A 16892-nucleotide genomic window follows, 5' to 3' on the forward strand; every position below is an offset into this window, starting at 1 on the left:
TGTTATGTTATGTTATGTTATGTTATGTTATGTTATGTTATGTTATGTTATGTTATGTTATTTGTAGTGATGGGGTCTCCCTATGTTCTCCAGTCTGTTTTGTTGTTTTTTTTGAGACGGTCTCACTCTGTTGCCCAGACTGGAGTACAGTGGTGTGATCTCAGCTAACTGCAGCCTCAAACTCCCAGGCTCAAGTGATCCTTCCCCTTCAGTCTCCTGAATAGCTGGGACTACAGGCATGAGCCACCATGCCTAATTTTTTAAAAAATGTTTTTTTTTTGCAGACAGGGTTTCCCTATGTTGCCCAGACTGGTCTTGAACTCCAGGATCCTCTTGCCTCAGCCTCCCAAAGTGCTAGGATTACAAGTGTGAGCCATGGTGCCTGGCCCACATGTTTATTTTTTTAAAAAACATTCAATATTTCACTGTTAAATTTGATGTTAGCTGTAGTTTTTCATAAATGCTCTTTATCAGCCAATCCACATAAATTCTAGAACCTCAAACAAAAAAAACTTATGCCATCCCTACCCTCAAGACTAGCATGACTTTTATAGTATGAAAAGAATTTCATAAGGCTAATAAATTAAAATCATACACTTCAATAGCTTTTGTATACATACCAAACAAAAAAAGGACTATAAAACTTTATAACCATATTTTCATTGAATATATTATCATGAACACTTTCAGTCATTAAAATCTATTCTACAACATTTTTAGTGACTGCAATAGATCCACATTTTATGAATAACCTTTGATGTTTTTACTATACAATTTCTCTATGAGTAGATTGAGGGTAGAAAATAATATAATGCTATATATAATGCCACAAAAAGCTACAAACACATATCTAAGAACTTCAAAACCACAGAACTTCCCTCTACCCTGTTCCTTAAAACAAAGTCTGAGTGGAAAAAACAAACGTTTTTCCTCTGCTCTCACACCACAATAAAGACAGAAAACTTCTCTGACCAAATGTGTGTTTTTTCCCCATCACCAAGCAAGCAATCAATTTTGCAGCAGATACCATCTAGGTGTCCTCCAATTTCCCATGCTATCCCCTAGAGATGGCATTTGATCCCACAGACTGAGGGCCCAGTCCCACAAGACTGCTGCCCACTTCCAATGCCAAGTTCAAACCCCAGGTGGTTTTCAAATCAGGGTTCCCATGACCCCTCCTTGAGTTTAATTTGCTAGTAAAGCTCACAGAACTCAGGGAAACACTTAGGTTCACTGGTTTATTATAAAGGACAGTACAAAGGATAGAGGTGAAGAAATGGATAGAGCAAGGCATGTGGGAAGGGACAGGGAGCTTCTATACCCTCTTCAGGTACAGCACCCTCTAGGGACCGCCACATGTTCAGTTACCTGGAAGTGCTCCAAAATCTGTTCTTTTGGAGTTTTATGGAGGTTTCATTATGAAGGTATGATTACCACTGGTCACTGGTGATCCACTTAACCTTCAGCCCTTCTCCCAAGAGTTTGGGGGAGGACTGAAAGTCCCAACTCTAATCATGCCTTGGTCTTTCCAGTGGGGGCTGCCAGCCAGCAGTCAACTCATTAGATACAAAAAGGCATCACTCTGGAGACATTAAGGATTTTAGAAGCAGTATGCCAGGAAACAGGGTCAAAGACCAAATAAATACTTTACGATATCACAGAAAACCTATCAGAAACCCTTAGTAATTTAAATTAGGGGTGTCATCCGCCTTAACTTCTTCTGATACCAGGGAAAAACACATTCTAAAGAGCAAAGCAATTCAAGCATAACTTGGTATCTAATACGCTCTTTTTTTTTTTTTTCTTTTTTTACCTTTCAGAACTGTCTTAGTTTGTCCCTTGTCTTCAGCTGAAATGGTCACAGTATGTGTGTTTATGTAAGCCTGCACCAGTGGTCCATCCTGTAGTGGTAGGGTTACAAGAGACCCAGTGAACTCTACTTAACACAATGTTGCCACTACTGGAGGAATCTTTTAGACCGAGCAGAAAGTGAGTACTAAGGTGGAAATACAGCTTCCACAAAGAAAATGTAATAGAAGCTGTTTTATAACTGAAAGCTGCAGTGATCTGTGATCAAGTCATTGCACTCCAGCCTGGGCAACAGAGTGAGAGCCTTTGCTGAAAAAGGAAAAAAAGAAAAAGAAAGCTGCAGCTATTTCTGTCTTTCTCACCCCTCAGCCAGTTATTCGCTCCTCTTCCAAAATTGGAGCAATGACTTCAATCTCTTTCTAGTACTGATGGGACAATCGTAAAGACGGCAAAACCAGATCTCAGCAACTAGCTTTGTCTGTCACTAGGGTCATCCCTAGGCATTCACACAAATCCCTGGTATACAATGTGATCTGGTGTCAATGGTCTTGGGACCTTGGAGAATACTTTTTTTTTTTTTTTTTTTTGAGACAGGGTCTCACTCTGTCACCCAGGCTAGAGTGCTGTGGCACCACAGTTCACTGCAACCTCAAACATCCCTGGGCTCAGGTCTCCTCCCACCTCAGCCTCCCTGGTGGCTAGGACTACAGGTGTGCACCACCATGCCTGGCTAATTTCTGCTTGTTTGTTTTTGTAGAGACAGGGTTTCTCCATGTTGCCTAGGCTGGTACTGAACTCCTGGGGTCAAGCAATCTGCCCACTCTGGCCTCCCAAAGTGCTGGGATTACAGGCATGAGCCACCACATCCAGCTGGGGAGTACTTTTAAAAACTTAAAGCAAGTGAAGGGAGTCTGATGAAGGTAAACACAATAAAATATAAAGCTTGTTAGAAGGTTTAAAGGTCTTGGCAGTAATCTAATTTCCCCACTTTCCTAACTTTATACTAGTAATTCCAAAACATTTCCTGATGAGAAACTTTGATTTCCCTGAAGTTTTATGATCACTAGTGGGGAAGGACTACTGAGTCACAATAATCACTGGTGGAATGGGGATGTAATTAGCAACAACAGTCAAATCCCACCCAGTAAGCACCTGAGAGCTTGTGAGTCAGTTGAAGACACATATTTACTGAGTACCTGCCACGTGTAAGGTGCTGGTGATAGAGCCCAAGGAACTTGGCTGCTATGCTTCAAAGGAGTGGTGGACTGTTTTACTAAGTGGGATATGGCAGGACCTTGATTGCAACACATACTCAGAAGTAGTTCACCTCATTACAGCTTAAAAATGTAACACTCTGGGCTTCAGGTGATTCCATTTCTTCCTCAGTTCAGATCTGGTGCTGTCAGAAGCAAAGATGTAGTTGATGGATTCATAAGACAGATCCCACACCTGAGACTGGGTCAAATTAAATGTTTCAGCTGCCAGCTGGTACTCTTGAGACAGGTGTGTTGCAAAAACACCCTTATCATCAGTCTGCCAATGTAAACAAGAATGTTTCAAAATGAAAAAGGAAGGATTTTTCAAAAACGACCATCTTTTTGTTTAGAGTCTATTTTCCTATTTACTACTTCTTTCAAGAGCCTAAATAAGGGCCTACAAATTTATCTGTACATAGCTGTAACTAAACAGACTTATTTATACCTTAAGAAAAGATATCAGAGCAGTGTTTCAACTCTGGCTGTATATTAAAATTATCTAAGGAGTTTTTAAAGCCTATCTATGCCCAGGACTCACCCCAGATCAAATAAAACAGAATCTCATGGGAATGGGTGTGGAGCATCAATTTGTTTGTTTTTGTTTTTAAGTCCTCTCAAGTACTTTTTGCTATAGAGCCAAACCAGAGTCACCCTGGCCCTCTGCAGTCTCTCATGTCCCAGTTCCTTTTCCTTTTTTTCTTTTGAGATGGAGTTTCACTCTTGTTGCCCAAGCTGGAGCGCAATGACATGATCTCCACTCACTGCAACCTCCTCCTCCCGGGTTCAAGTGATTCTCCTGCCTTAGTCTCCCAAGTAGCTGGGATTACAGGTGTGCGCCACTATACCCAGCCATGCCCCAGTCCCTTCTAACTCCTCTACTTGGGCATTATCCTCAGACATACAAGGCAGTCAGCTAGGTAGTGAACATCTGACTTAATGCAACTCAGGGAGCAAAAAGGAGCAAAATACTTCACACGGAACACCTTACACAGATCACAGAAGGATGGGCAATGCTGTACCAGAATCCAAAATGGTGCTGGTCATAAGATGGAACTGTCTGACTTTTGACGTTTGAGGTCAAACAGAGTTCTAGACGAAAAGGGGGAAAAAATCTCTTATTAAAAGCAAATAAGTGAACTCATTGTGTTCACCAAGTAGACGCATGAGAAATCTTTCCAAAATTTGCTAATTTAATTTATTAGTTTACAAAGTTGACCTTTCCTTATGTATGAAAATTTGTAGTTCAATTAGTGTAGTTGTATAGTTGTATAGGAAATATGTGCTGCAACTTATGGCAACAGTGGTACCAGGTAAGGAATTAATATCCCTTTCACAGCCATGCACTTCTCTTTCTTTGACCAAAACAGAGAAGAAAGAGGAATGTCATGATGAAAAAAGCAGAGAATTATCAATGATAGGAGCAGAAGGGTTTTTTGAAAAGCTACTGCAATCCCTCCTGGTCTAACAGTGGAAGCCAAAACAAAGGTAAGAAAACTGTTGCACTGCGTGTGAGAGCATTATGAAGAGCTAAGAATGAGCAGAGACTTTGCCATGGCTTCTAAGAACCCCTAAACACTTTCACCCAGACAATCATCCATTCACCTCCTTCTGCTTCTAGGTAAGTTAAGTCCATCTTAAGAATGACTCCTACTATTGACCAGGTGCGGTGGCTCACGCCTGTAATCCCAGCAATTTGGGAGGCCAAGGTGGGTGGATCACAAGGTCAGGGGATCAAGACCATCCTGGCTAACACAGTGAAATCCCATCTCTACTAAAAAAAATCACAAAAAACAAAATGAGCGAGGTGTGGTGGCGGGTGCCTGTAAGTCCTAGCTACCAGGGAGGCTGAGGCAGGAGAATGGCATGAACCCAGGAGGCAGAGCTTGCAGTGAGCCAAGATCGTGCCACTGCACTCCAGCTTGGGCAACAGAGCGAGACTCCATCTCTAAAAAAAAAAAAAAAAAAAGAGAATGACTCCTACTACTAACAAATTCCTTCCTGGAAATATTACCAGGTTACCCAGCCAGAGTAAATACCTGACTGACTTGATTGATGGCATCTGCTCATTTGAGTAAGGCAGCCTCAACACAGGCTCCCTCAGTTTAAGGGATGAGAAACTCAAACTGCCCCCTCACTCTGTCGGGAGCAGAGCTGGGCCACCACACCAAGCAAGATCACTATGCCAGTGGTTCCCATTCTCTCCACTTTGGTGGATATTTAAAATTTTCCTTAGTTAAAAAAAAGCCAATTTCACCCATTATGAATTGCTGAAAACTCTATAGTTAAAACATACTCACACAAGCATTTTTATAAATTGGTAAATTTAGCAAATTGATCATTCTGTAAAATGGTTTGCGGCCAACCACTTCTTCCTTCTTTAGAAAGGCCTTTCCTAACCATCCAATCGAAAGTGGTTATACAATCACTATATCAGCCTGTTTAATTTTCTTCATAGAACACTGATACTTTCTTGTATATTTGTTTACCGTCTTCCCTCTGCTAGAATATGAGTTTCTTGGGAAAGAAATCTTGCCTGTTTTGTGTACTGCTCTATTGACAGCAATGACAACAAAGTAGGCACTTCATAAACACAGACAATCAAGCGTGTAATGATCAACAGACATGTGAAAATATACTTGGGATTTTCCATGTTTAAGTTTTAAATAATGTTACATATTTTCATAACACATGTCAATTTTGTTAAAGTCATTTCAAAATTCTAGATGACCCTTTATTCCTTTAAAAAATTCTTATTGAGTTCCAAGCATTGGAGAATGTAGCAATGAATAAGACAAGCGGGACCCTGCTCTCATAGAGCTTATATTCTGATGGAAGCTAAAGCTTTCTGTTACTTAAATAAGGCTCAGAAAGCACACACTCCATGCATCTTTTAATAGCGAGATGACATTCGTACTTTTAGAACAGTACTTCTCTACAATCCTCAGAAAACCTGGGGATTGGGGGAGGGACAGAGAGTCATCTGGAAGACCTGAAACTCCAAGCATTACCCAGTGGTATCCGATGTTGCCTCACAAAGTCCACCAGATCCAGGGATCCTCTCTCACCGGAGTTGAGAAATGTTCCATGCCCGATTCTATCAGGAAGCAGATCCAGGAGTATTTGTGTTTCTTTTTTTTGGTTTGGAATCTAAAGAAAGGGGAGGAAAGGGGATCAATGGCGTCTTTCAGTGGTTCTTAAAGAGTACTTTTTTTTCTATAGCTAGGTACTCTGCCCCTCTGAGTAGTACTTCATGCAGACCTTTTGGAAACCTGAACTACTACTGCCTTCCTAGCTCTCTTTGACTTTTATCTTCTCATTCTTTCCTCAATATTCTTCTAGATTCATTTCAATGATAATAATAAACACTTATTAAGAACCTACTTTGTGCTTTTTCACAGAAATTATTTAAGAATATTAAGATGAAGAAATTAAAGCTGAGAAAAATTAAGTAATTTTCGAAAAATAAAACTTCACAACTATACGTATATGTGTGTTCTGTAATATACATGTGTTCATATATATTATAAAAAGTTCTCAAAAAATATAAACATAAAACTGTTAACAGTATTAACTCTAGGGAGCAAAACAAATAGAAATTGGGCTTTTAATTTTTAATACTTTCCTTCTTGACACTTGGATTTTTTTCAGGTACACATAACTCTTACAGTTAAAAATGTAAAGCATTTTTTAAAAAAGGTTGTCCAAGGTCACAGAGCTAGTGAATGGCAGAAATAAGGGTGAAACCTAACTCAGTCTGACTCCAGGGCCCAGTTACTTCCCTCACATAGTGTGCTCATCATGTTTGATTCTGACAAGGCTGGCTATGTACATACCACAATCACCATGAAAAAGTCTGGCTGTGCTCTTTATCTCCTGGATTGCCCAAAACACAAATTCTTAGAACATATAGTTTTTTTTTTTTGAGACGGAGTCTCGCTCTGTCGCCCAGCCTGGAGTGCAGTGGCACGATCTTGGTTCACTGCAAGCTCCGCCTCCCGGGTTTACGCCATTCTCCTGCCTCAGCCTCCCGGTAGCTGGGACTACAGGCGCCCGCCACCGCGCCCGGCTAGTTTTTTGTATTTTTTTAGTAGAGACGGGGTTTCACCATGTTAGCCAGGATGGTCTCGATCTCCTGACCTCGTGATCCGTCCGTCTCGGCCTCCCAAAGTGCTGGGATTACAGGCTTCAGCCACCGCGCCCGGCCAAACATTTTTAAATGAAAGGTTTTCTGTCCAATGGACTGGATGATAAAAGCAACAGACACGAAGGTAAAGAACAAGTTCTGATGTTGCACACAAGGCCAGAGATAACTGGTCACTGTCACACGTGCTATTCCCTTATAATGATCAATGGTTTCTATCACACATCAGGTAGGTCAGCCGTAGAATGTCCTGTGGATGAAAGGTCTTTCGAATTAGAGTACGGAAACATGGATTCTAGATTTTAAGTCCTGCCACTAGATTACTGACATTCTACTTATAGACATGAAAGATACAAGTACTGGCAAGGGGTTCTGATTTTTTTCCTTAATCTTTAAATCATGATGCTACTTAAACTTTATACATCACCCCTTTAATACAATAACTCTGTGAGGTAAGTAGACTAAGTATTATTTTCTGCATTTAGGAAATAAATAGATAGAAGTATTGAGGTAAAAAGTAAACCCATCTATAAAATGGGGAAAATTGCAGCAGAGTCCCTCACAAGGGGTTTGCCTCACAAGGATGTGCTTACAAAAGTGACTACTTCCCAGCAATTATCAGTCACCACGTTCATGCTACCAGTGAGCTTGGGGTTGATGAGGGAACTGGACCTCTTTGCTGGGCTTTGTAAAATGACGAGCTGCTTCCTTTATTGCCATTGGATGTGATAAAAATCAGGTCCCTTCTACTATGAGGACAGGTGAGATAAATTGGTGCTTTTCTTAGCGTCAGCTTGCCAATGACAAGACAGATGTTGGAAATGCATGCATTTTTTCTAGCAAGATGTCATTAAGCTGCTTTTAATGACACAGCTGGCATTTGAGTCAACAGCCACTCCCAGGAACCACAAAAGGATAAAAACAGTAACACTAGAGACTAAAGCAAGTCATGTATTTAAAAATATTTCTACTTTCCCTTTTTAAAAATGTTTCTCCAATCTAGGTTTATTCCTAGTCACTTACAAATGACCCCATTATTTTCTACTACAATCTGTCCCTTTTAGCCTAAGACAATATTCTTTACCTCTGAAAGATGCAATGCCAACTTCAGACCTGCTTTCTTAGCTTCTAAAAGAGGTTCCATGAAGTCTTTTGCTTGTCCTACCTTAAAGATAAAAGTTAAAATGAGGATGCATGAGAATTCTGGGAAAACCAAGGAACTGAGTACTCCATTCCAATAAACAACATAATGGCAGAAAAAATTATGGTAGATTAATTCATTTGCACATCTTGTTTATAAAGCCCCTACAATGTGCTAGCCACTTTGCTGAACACAAAGCTGGCAAAGGCTCAGTCCCTGACCTCGAGAATCTTGTCTAGTATCAGTAAACTGAGATCAGTCAGCTAAGCTGGATATAGTAGTCACCAAATTTTATGCCTGGAAGGACACCTAGATATCCAGAGCTAAGGGGAACTCACTCACTTGACTCAGGAACTCTCATGATTACTCAAAACACTTCTGTTAAACAGGTGGATAAAAAGAAGGGCAGAATACTCCAGGTTTGGACAAAGCCATAAGAATCAGTTTCATGGGACTCTCTTATTCAGCTGTTTTCAACCAGGAGCAATTCTGCCCCCCAGGGGCTATTTGGCAATGTCTGGAGACATTTTTGGTTGTCACATCTGGGAGAGTGCTACTGGCATCTAGTGGGTAGAGGCCAAGGATGCTGCTAAACATCCTACAATGCATGGGGCAGCCCCACAACAAATTATCCAGCCCCAAATATCAAGATTTCTGCTTGAATCTGACATTCAAGAAGCTCAGGTCAACATTTCTCAACTATCTATGAAATAGTTAAGCCCCAATATCCATCCATTGTATGTAATGAATTACATTATAGTGCATATAGTCTGGTACTAGCTGTGCACCATCTTTAGAAGAATGGAGAAAACAGTCATATAGTCAGGCAACTGATTTTTTTCTTTTTTAGTGTACTTAATTGTTTCACAGAACCTTGGATGAGAGCTGCTCTAGGCATTCTGGTCATCCAGGGCAGAACAGGCCTTCATCCACAGAATGGAGTGTCTGCTGGATGCTCTGGAGAATGCAACACAAGATGCCCGAAGCTAGTCCTTATCCCACTAACTGATTCTACCTTTTAGAATTAAAATATATGTAGGAAAAATAACTTACAGTCGGGTCTCCACTGAGGTCAAGGCCAAGAACTGTACCCTCAGTAGAAAGGAAGAACTCCTCGGCAAGTTTTACAGTCTCCTTGGCTACTAAAGGGCCACCTCTTCTGTCAACTGCTATCAAATACCTTTAACATAAGGAAGACAGAGTTGAAAACTAATATGACACAGATGAAAAAGACAATTCTGAGTACAGCCAGACAGAGATGGCAGTCTCTGTAATACATCTCACTAAGAAAAGTATAGCCTGACTGAATCTAGACAACCTGACATTTTACTTTGCCATACGGACTGAGACATGAATTCCTAAATAGCATCAAGCATCTAGTCAGTGTTCAGATCCACAGCTGTCTTTTGAGGTTTTTTTGTTCCTGTATTTGTTTCTTCAGTTTGTTTGATTCAGGATCCAAACAAGGTCCACACTTTGTGTAAGTCAATGTGTCTTCTAAGGCTGTCTTAATCTATAACCATTCCTTCCTCTCCTCCCACCTCCCACCCTGCTTTTCTTGTAACTTCTTTGTTGAAGAAACCAAGTTGTTTGTCCTACAAAGTTTTCCATGGTCTGGATTTTGTTGATTATATCCCTGTGTTGTTAACATGTTGTCCTATTTCTTGTATTTCCTATCTAGTCTAGAGGCAGATCAGGTTCCATTTTTTGGTAAGAGTAAACTGGTGGTGGTGTGCTCTTAGGAGGCTGAGATCCACTATTTCATGAGGGGTTACAAAATTAGAAATATTCTCATTCAAAAATGTATCAAATATCTGATAAAAGTTCATTCTTCAAATATTAGCTGGAATTCTATAGGACTTGAATACCCAGAGAATCTCTTAATCCTTTTTTTTTTTTTTTTTTTTTTTTTTTGAGACGGAGTCTTGCTCTGTGCCCAGGCCGGAGTGCAGTGGCTTGATATTGGCTCACTGCAACCTCTGCCTCCCGGGTTCAAGTGATTCACCTGCCTCAGCCTCCTAAGTAGCTGGGACTACAGGTGTCTGCCACCACACCTGGCTTTTTTGTATTTTTAGTAGAGATGAGGTTTCACCATGTTGGCCAGGATGGTCTTGATCTCTTTGACCTCGTGATCCACCACCTCGGCCTCCCAAAGTGCTGGGATTATAGGCGTGACCCACCGCACCCAGCCAATATTTCTTTTTTTCTTTTTTTTTGAGACAGAGTTTCGTTCTTCTCACCCAGGCTGGAATGAAATGGCATGATCTTAGCTCACTGCAACCTCCACCTCCCGGGTTCAAGCAATTCTGCCTCAGCCTCCTGAGTAGCTGGGATTACAGGTGCCTGCCACCACACCTGGCTGATTTTTGTATTTTTAGTAGAGATGGGGTTTCACCATGTTGCCCAGGCTGGTCTTGAACTCCTGACCTCAGGTGATCTGCCCGTGCTGGCTTCCCAAAGTTCTGGGATTACAGGCATGAGTCACCATGCTTGGCCTGTTAATATTTCTTGAACACCCAGAGAACCCCTATAATTTTTCTAAAGCAGTTATTAGCTTACTATTTATTCACAAATTCGTTCAGCATTTGTTCATTTATTTATTTACAAAATTCAGATCAACAATATATAAAATGTTGTATCTTTTTTTTCACTTAGCAACTTCCCATGCCATTAAAATAATGTTAGAAAATAGTATGCATCATGTGAACATACTATAATGTAATTATCCTCTGAATGCTGGACATTTTAGGCTATTTTCTAATTTTTGTTATAACATTATAATAAGGAATCTTATGCATAAATCAATCTATTTCCTAGGATGCATTTCTGGCACAGAATTGCTGGGTCAGAGGGAAAAACTTTTTTATAAATTTTGACATACATTGCTCTTTAGAGAGGCTTTTTCCTCACCTTACCTGTGTACTAGTGCAGGATTTAAAGAGGTTTTATTAATTACATATGCTTACCAGCAGTGTGTAACTTTACAAATACTTGCTATTACTTTTTTTTAGCCTATGGAAATAGCATTGTAATATATGATTAATGAGATAAGTAGTTTTCTATGTATTTCTATACATTTACCAGCTCTTTGTATGTCTTCTTCTCTGCATTCTATTCTTGTCTTCTGCTTGGTTTTTTATTGGGGTTATTAGTTTAGTTAAAGTTAATTTTTAGAGTCTTATAGCCTGAAACTATACAGCTAGCTTTTTTCTTTCTTCATTTAGGACTTTGTTGAGCCCATACTATGTACCTACTTTATGGTAAGTACTAAAGATGTAGTGGTGAATCATAAAACAAGGTCCTTGGCTTCACTACACTTACACTCTAGCGGGTGGGCATACATACAAACTAACACAAGATAATTCCTTATCTTGTTACAAATAATGCCATAAAGGAAATAGATGGGTGACTAGAGGATTAGTGGGGCACTTTAGACAGAGTGGTAAAGGAAGGCCCCTCTGAAGAAGTAACAGCCAAATTGAGATCTGAATAATGAGAATAAGCCAGCCAGCTGGGCAGGAATCTCGTAGAAACGTGTTCTGGGGAATACTAAACAAAGGTGCTGAAGGGGGACAGTTTTCTTGTTTATTTTAGGAAGAGACAGTACACCCACGGTAAGGGAGGAGAAGTGGTCTAGATGAGCTGCTGAAGTAACAGAGGCAGCCAGATCATGTGGGACCTTGTAGGCCACAGTAAGAAGTTCATTTTAGCTTAATGGCAAAGGAACATCATACTTTGCTCATGTAAAAATACTCAGAATTATATTGCCTTATGAATAAATTCAGAATTGTGTTCTCACTTTAAACAACAGGATTCTTGATTTTATTTTTCTATTGTATAAATCAATGAGTGATTAATTCTAAAAAATCCATTACGCCCACGATCAAAACAGTAAAAATTAACATTCTGGTTTTGTAAATGTTAACTACTAAGGTACAACCTTCTTACCTAACATCAATGTCTAAGTTTTCTTGTTTGGATTGTTTTATACCTTCAAGTATAGATTCCACATAAGTCTTTTTAGTCATTCCTGGAAAGGACACATAGAAAATACATGTAAAGAGATCATCAACTATTTCATCCTTCACCTTCAGCAATCCTATATGAACAAGTACATTTTCACTTTATGCTATGACAAGGGCATGGTTAAAGATGAGTGAAAACATGGCCCTTATGGGTACATTTGAGTAAATGCAAATTATACTTTAATAAAATTGGGGGAAAAGGAAGTGTTACAGAAATGAAATGAAAAAAATAAAGACTTTTTTTTTTGTTTGTTTGAGACAGGGTCTGGCTGTCACCCAGGCTGGAGTGCAGTGGTATAATCTTGGCTCACTGCAACCTTTGTCTCTCAAGCTCAAGCCATCCTGCGACCTCAGACTTCTGAGTAGCTGAGACTACAGACGTGTACCACCACGTCTAGCTAGTTTTTGGATTTTTAGTAGAGACAGGGTTTTGCCACGTTGCCCAAGCTGGTCTCAAACTCCTGGGCTGAAAGTGATACGCCCACCTTGGCCTCCCAAAGTGCTGGGATTACAGGCATGAGCCACCACACCCGTCCTGCTTTTTTTTTTTTTTAAAGGGACATTTTCTCTCCTGGTCCAGAAAAAAAGTCCTAACTTGGATTCCTTTCCCCTCAATCCTGCTCGGGCTTAGTGTTTTTCATCCAGGGAAGCAGGCATGTTCTTCCAAGTATGACTGCTCTGCTCTCTGGGGCGATCTGCAAGAGCACTCTCCGGAGCAACCTCCTGTCAAATACCTTTTTTTCTTTTTCTTTAGGCTACACTGGGAAAAATAAAATACCCTTTCACCCAGATTATAAAATGCTTATGTTTGGTGGAAAGTCTCTGGTAAAATACATAAAGTTATAAATAAAAATAAAAATAGGGTGTGGTAGCATGCCTGTAATCCCATCAACTTGGGAGGCCGATCACTTGAAGTCAGGAGTTTGAGACCACCCTGGCCAACATGGTGAAATCCTGTCTCTACTGAAAATATGAAAATGAGCCAGGTATGAAAATGAAATCCTGTCTCTACTGAAAATATGAAAATGGCAGGTGCCTATAATCCCAGCTACTCGGGAGGCTGATGCAGGAGAATCACTTGAACCTGGGAGGCGGAGGCTGCAGTGAGCCAAGATCCACCACTGCACTCCAGTCTGGGTGAGGGAGCAAGACTATCTCAAAATAAATAAATAAATAAAAATAACCCCACCACCGAGAGGTAACCACTGTTTTTTAAATATACATATATACATTTATTTCTATGTATTATTTCAAGAGACCTTTTTTAAGGTCTCTCTGTTGCTCAGGCTGCAGGGCAGTGGCATGATCACGGTTCACTGCAGCCCTTGGAGCCCACAGAAGTAGGGTCTCACGACATTGCTCAGGCTGGTCTCGAACTTCTGGCGTCAAGTGATCCTCCTGCCTCAGCCTCCCAAAGCGCTGGAATTACAGGCATGAGCCATTGCACTCTGCCCATATACACATTTTTAAATAGAGGAGATACTACTGGTATATATGTACCCAGTTCAGTCATTTAACATGATTCTGAGTATTTCCCCATGTCATTAAAGTGTCTTCACCAGTATTTTTAATAGTTGTCTAATATTCCATTAGCCTTTATTTAACCATTCCTCTACTGTTGCATATTTAGGTTAATATCCTTCTTTTGGAACTCCATTGAAAGAGCCCGACAGTTAGCTCTTCTCTCCTTCCCTTTCACTACTCTCACCAGTACAACGTGGAACTGATTCTACAGTTCAAAAATGCAAGATGAGAGCCTTCTCCTTATCTTATGTAAACACTTTTACTTTACAATAATAGTTTCAAAAATTTTACCCCCAAATGATTACTAAGCTACACATATCAGGAAACAAGATGACCTAGGTCTCTTTGGGTCATAAACAAGGCGCTAAGAGGGCCCCAATGTCTCCTGATGCTGATTATACAAGGAGGATCTCAGGAAATTCCTCCAGACCATAGCCAGATCTCATCTCTATCCAAAGAGGTTTTACCACATCACAGCTTGCTCCTGGCCTAAGAAACTATTCCCTGAGAAGTGAATGAATAATTTTAGTAACTACCACAAAAGATGATTCTGCATCCACTCAACAGCATTGTCTCATAAGTGCCTGTGATGCAGGGAGCAAGAATCAGCCTCTGCTTGTGCCAATGCAAACATAAGGAGCAGGTATCCTTTTCTCAGAGTGAAAACAACTGAACAAGGAAGAACAAAAGAAACTTGCAGGCCTTTGTTTCCTTCCTTAAACAGATAATGCCTGACTGGAATTTTACTACTTTTTACTTAAGAGCAACTCACTCATTAATAATGTACATCAGGATGGGTGCAGTGGCTCACACCTGCAATCCCAGCACTTATAGAGGCTGAGGTGATCGTTGGGCCCAGGAGTTTGTGGTTACAATGAGCTATGTTTGCATCACTGCACTCCAGCCTGCGCAAGACAGCAAGACCCCGTCTCTAAAACAAACAAAATGAACATCATTAACGTACGTCAGAGAGAGGACTTGGACTGTTGACTAAAGGTTCAATGAAATACAGAACAACACAATAGTGTAAAAGTGCTTCATATTCCCACTCACAAGCATGTGAGTGATCAAAGCACATAGGAAAAGGAAAGTACATTTGCTGAGAAGTATAAATTCTACCAGTAGCATTTTCTCTTCTGGGTGTGCTCCTTAGTTCCAGGTACTTGACACCATCATCTGCAAATTCTTTTATGACATCTTTTGTGACCTGATAATAAAGATAATGTACACAATATTGATAATGTTTGTGTAAGGGTCCCAATGAATGTGCCAAGTGCTACAGCTTTATTTTATTCATTAAATTTGATTTGCAAGAAATGTTGGAAGTTTCTCACATGGTAGAGATTATCCACTTTGTCACATCCCTGATGGAGACTATGCAGGGCTGCAGTATTTACAATCACTCCCACCACCCCTCATTCTCATGTTCAATCCCAATCTGTACATCAGCTGCACTTTTTGTTTCTTTCCCCCTTTTAAACATTTATTTCCTAGTATTTATAATAGCAGAATGATAAAATAGAGAAATGATGCAAAACTAAAACCAGTTGGACCATCTATATGTGTAGACTGCTAGGAAATGCACATACGGAAATAAACAGCTAAAATGATTAGGTATTACTGATGTGCTATTTGAAGTTATGGCTTAAGGTTTTTATTCAAGTTATTTAGGAATAAGTTACATTTTTCAATAAATTCTGGAAGTGTTAAGTTTTCTCAAGAAGTACTTAGGGCAAAGAAAGCAGGTGATAAATATGAGTAAAACTGTATCCAATTTAGTGCAAATCTCATAATCCAAAAGTTCCTGAAGTCATGTTTTTCCTTTCTGCCTTCAATCCTAAAAAATCTATAAGAAAAAAAGGCTAGGTTGGTGAAGCTGTGACAAGCTGCCCTAATTAGTCCTTACAGTTGGTATCCTAATCTTAATCTGCTTTGACTACACGCACACAGGCATGCGAGTGCAGCATCTTGGCAAAGCAACGGGGGCTGGCTGTTTGTACAGACAGTGCCTAACAGTATGGCACTACGTTGGTGAATTGATAGCAATCCAAGTTGTAGGCCTCTTCTTTTTTCTTTTTCCACTAAAAACAAAAACGAACTTATTATAATGTAAGCGAAATAGGTATCTCAGTTTCATCAAGAGGTCTAAAGATCCAGATTCTGAGAATACAGCCAAAGATAATACATCAGCATTCTAAATCCATGGAACTCCTGGACCAAGCAAGATACTACTGCTCTTCCACCAACAAGCATGATACTGCAACCTCCATGCCATCATTCATGGCATTGGCCCCATGGCACTGCTACTCTAGGAACTCCCTGTTGCTGTCATTAACACTACGAAATTGTGACCTCACCTTTGTATTAATAGGTTGAGGAACCTGGATCTTGTCATTGCCCCAGAACAGAATAGACCCACACTCACCTACCCCAGCTCACATGAGACTAAAAGAAAACCTGTTTGATAATGAGGAATAGGGTAGAAGTGAGGGTTTGAAATAGTAGTCCTTTAAAATGACTACTATCCAAGGCTCCCTCTTTCTGAGTGGCTAGGTACCTGTAAAACCAAATGAACAACGAAAAACTAACAAGTATGGAGCAAGAGCAAAGGGAGGAAGATTTATCTAGGCCACAGTGAAGCCTACAGAACCATCCCTAACCTACATCCAAGAACATTTCCCTGGGGTCCACATCTGTGTTTGCCAGATTTAGCCCTTTCTGTGATGTGTGGCAGGTAGTGCAGTAGGTACTGAGGACACCTCTTTGGGCTTTCCTCTCCTATGCGCTGGACTGAGAGTATCTATTCAAATTCTTTTTCCAGGCAAAGTGCATCACAATTAGTTAAGTTCCTACTTACTCAAACCTAAGACTGTATAAGCTTAAATGGGAAAGAGCACGAGCTCTGCGACCAGATAGTGTGCCACTTACTCTGTGTGTGTGATCTTAAGCAAGTTACACTTAACCTCTTTAAGCCTATTTTTTTTTTTTTTTTGAGA

The 16892-nt window shown here is 40.2% G+C and overlaps 1 protein-coding gene across 4 annotated transcripts in view; it reads right to left on the reverse strand.

The window, feature by feature from the left end:
• LOC111529176 (adenosine deaminase-like protein) overlaps nucleotides 1-16892 on the reverse strand; it is a 34306-nt gene that overhangs the window by 9312 nt on the left and 8102 nt on the right. For 3 of the 4 annotated variants that reach the window (XM_023196051.3, XM_023196053.3, XM_023196050.2), the window contains 7 exons: nucleotides 15016-15103; nucleotides 12296-12377; nucleotides 9401-9527; nucleotides 8291-8371; nucleotides 6074-6212; nucleotides 4054-4154; nucleotides 1225-3342 (listed from right to left, as the gene is read on the reverse strand). In XM_023196051.3, the coding sequence (XP_023051819.1) occupies nucleotides 3148-3342; nucleotides 4054-4154; nucleotides 6074-6212; nucleotides 8291-8371; nucleotides 9401-9527; nucleotides 12296-12377; nucleotides 15016-15103 (813 nt within the window). In that variant the 3' untranslated portion in view covers nucleotides 1225-3147. Of the gene's footprint in view, nucleotides 1-1224; nucleotides 3343-4053; nucleotides 4155-6073; nucleotides 6213-8290; nucleotides 8372-9400; nucleotides 9528-12295; nucleotides 12378-15015; nucleotides 15104-16892 lie in introns of those variants that run through there. The other variant, XM_023196054.2, reaches the window with a different exon arrangement.

Source organism: Piliocolobus tephrosceles, unplaced genomic scaffold (genome assembly GCF_002776525.5).
Source record: "Piliocolobus tephrosceles isolate RC106 unplaced genomic scaffold, ASM277652v3 unscaffolded_108, whole genome shotgun sequence".
NCBI lineage: Eukaryota > Metazoa > Chordata > Mammalia > Primates > Cercopithecidae > Piliocolobus > Piliocolobus tephrosceles.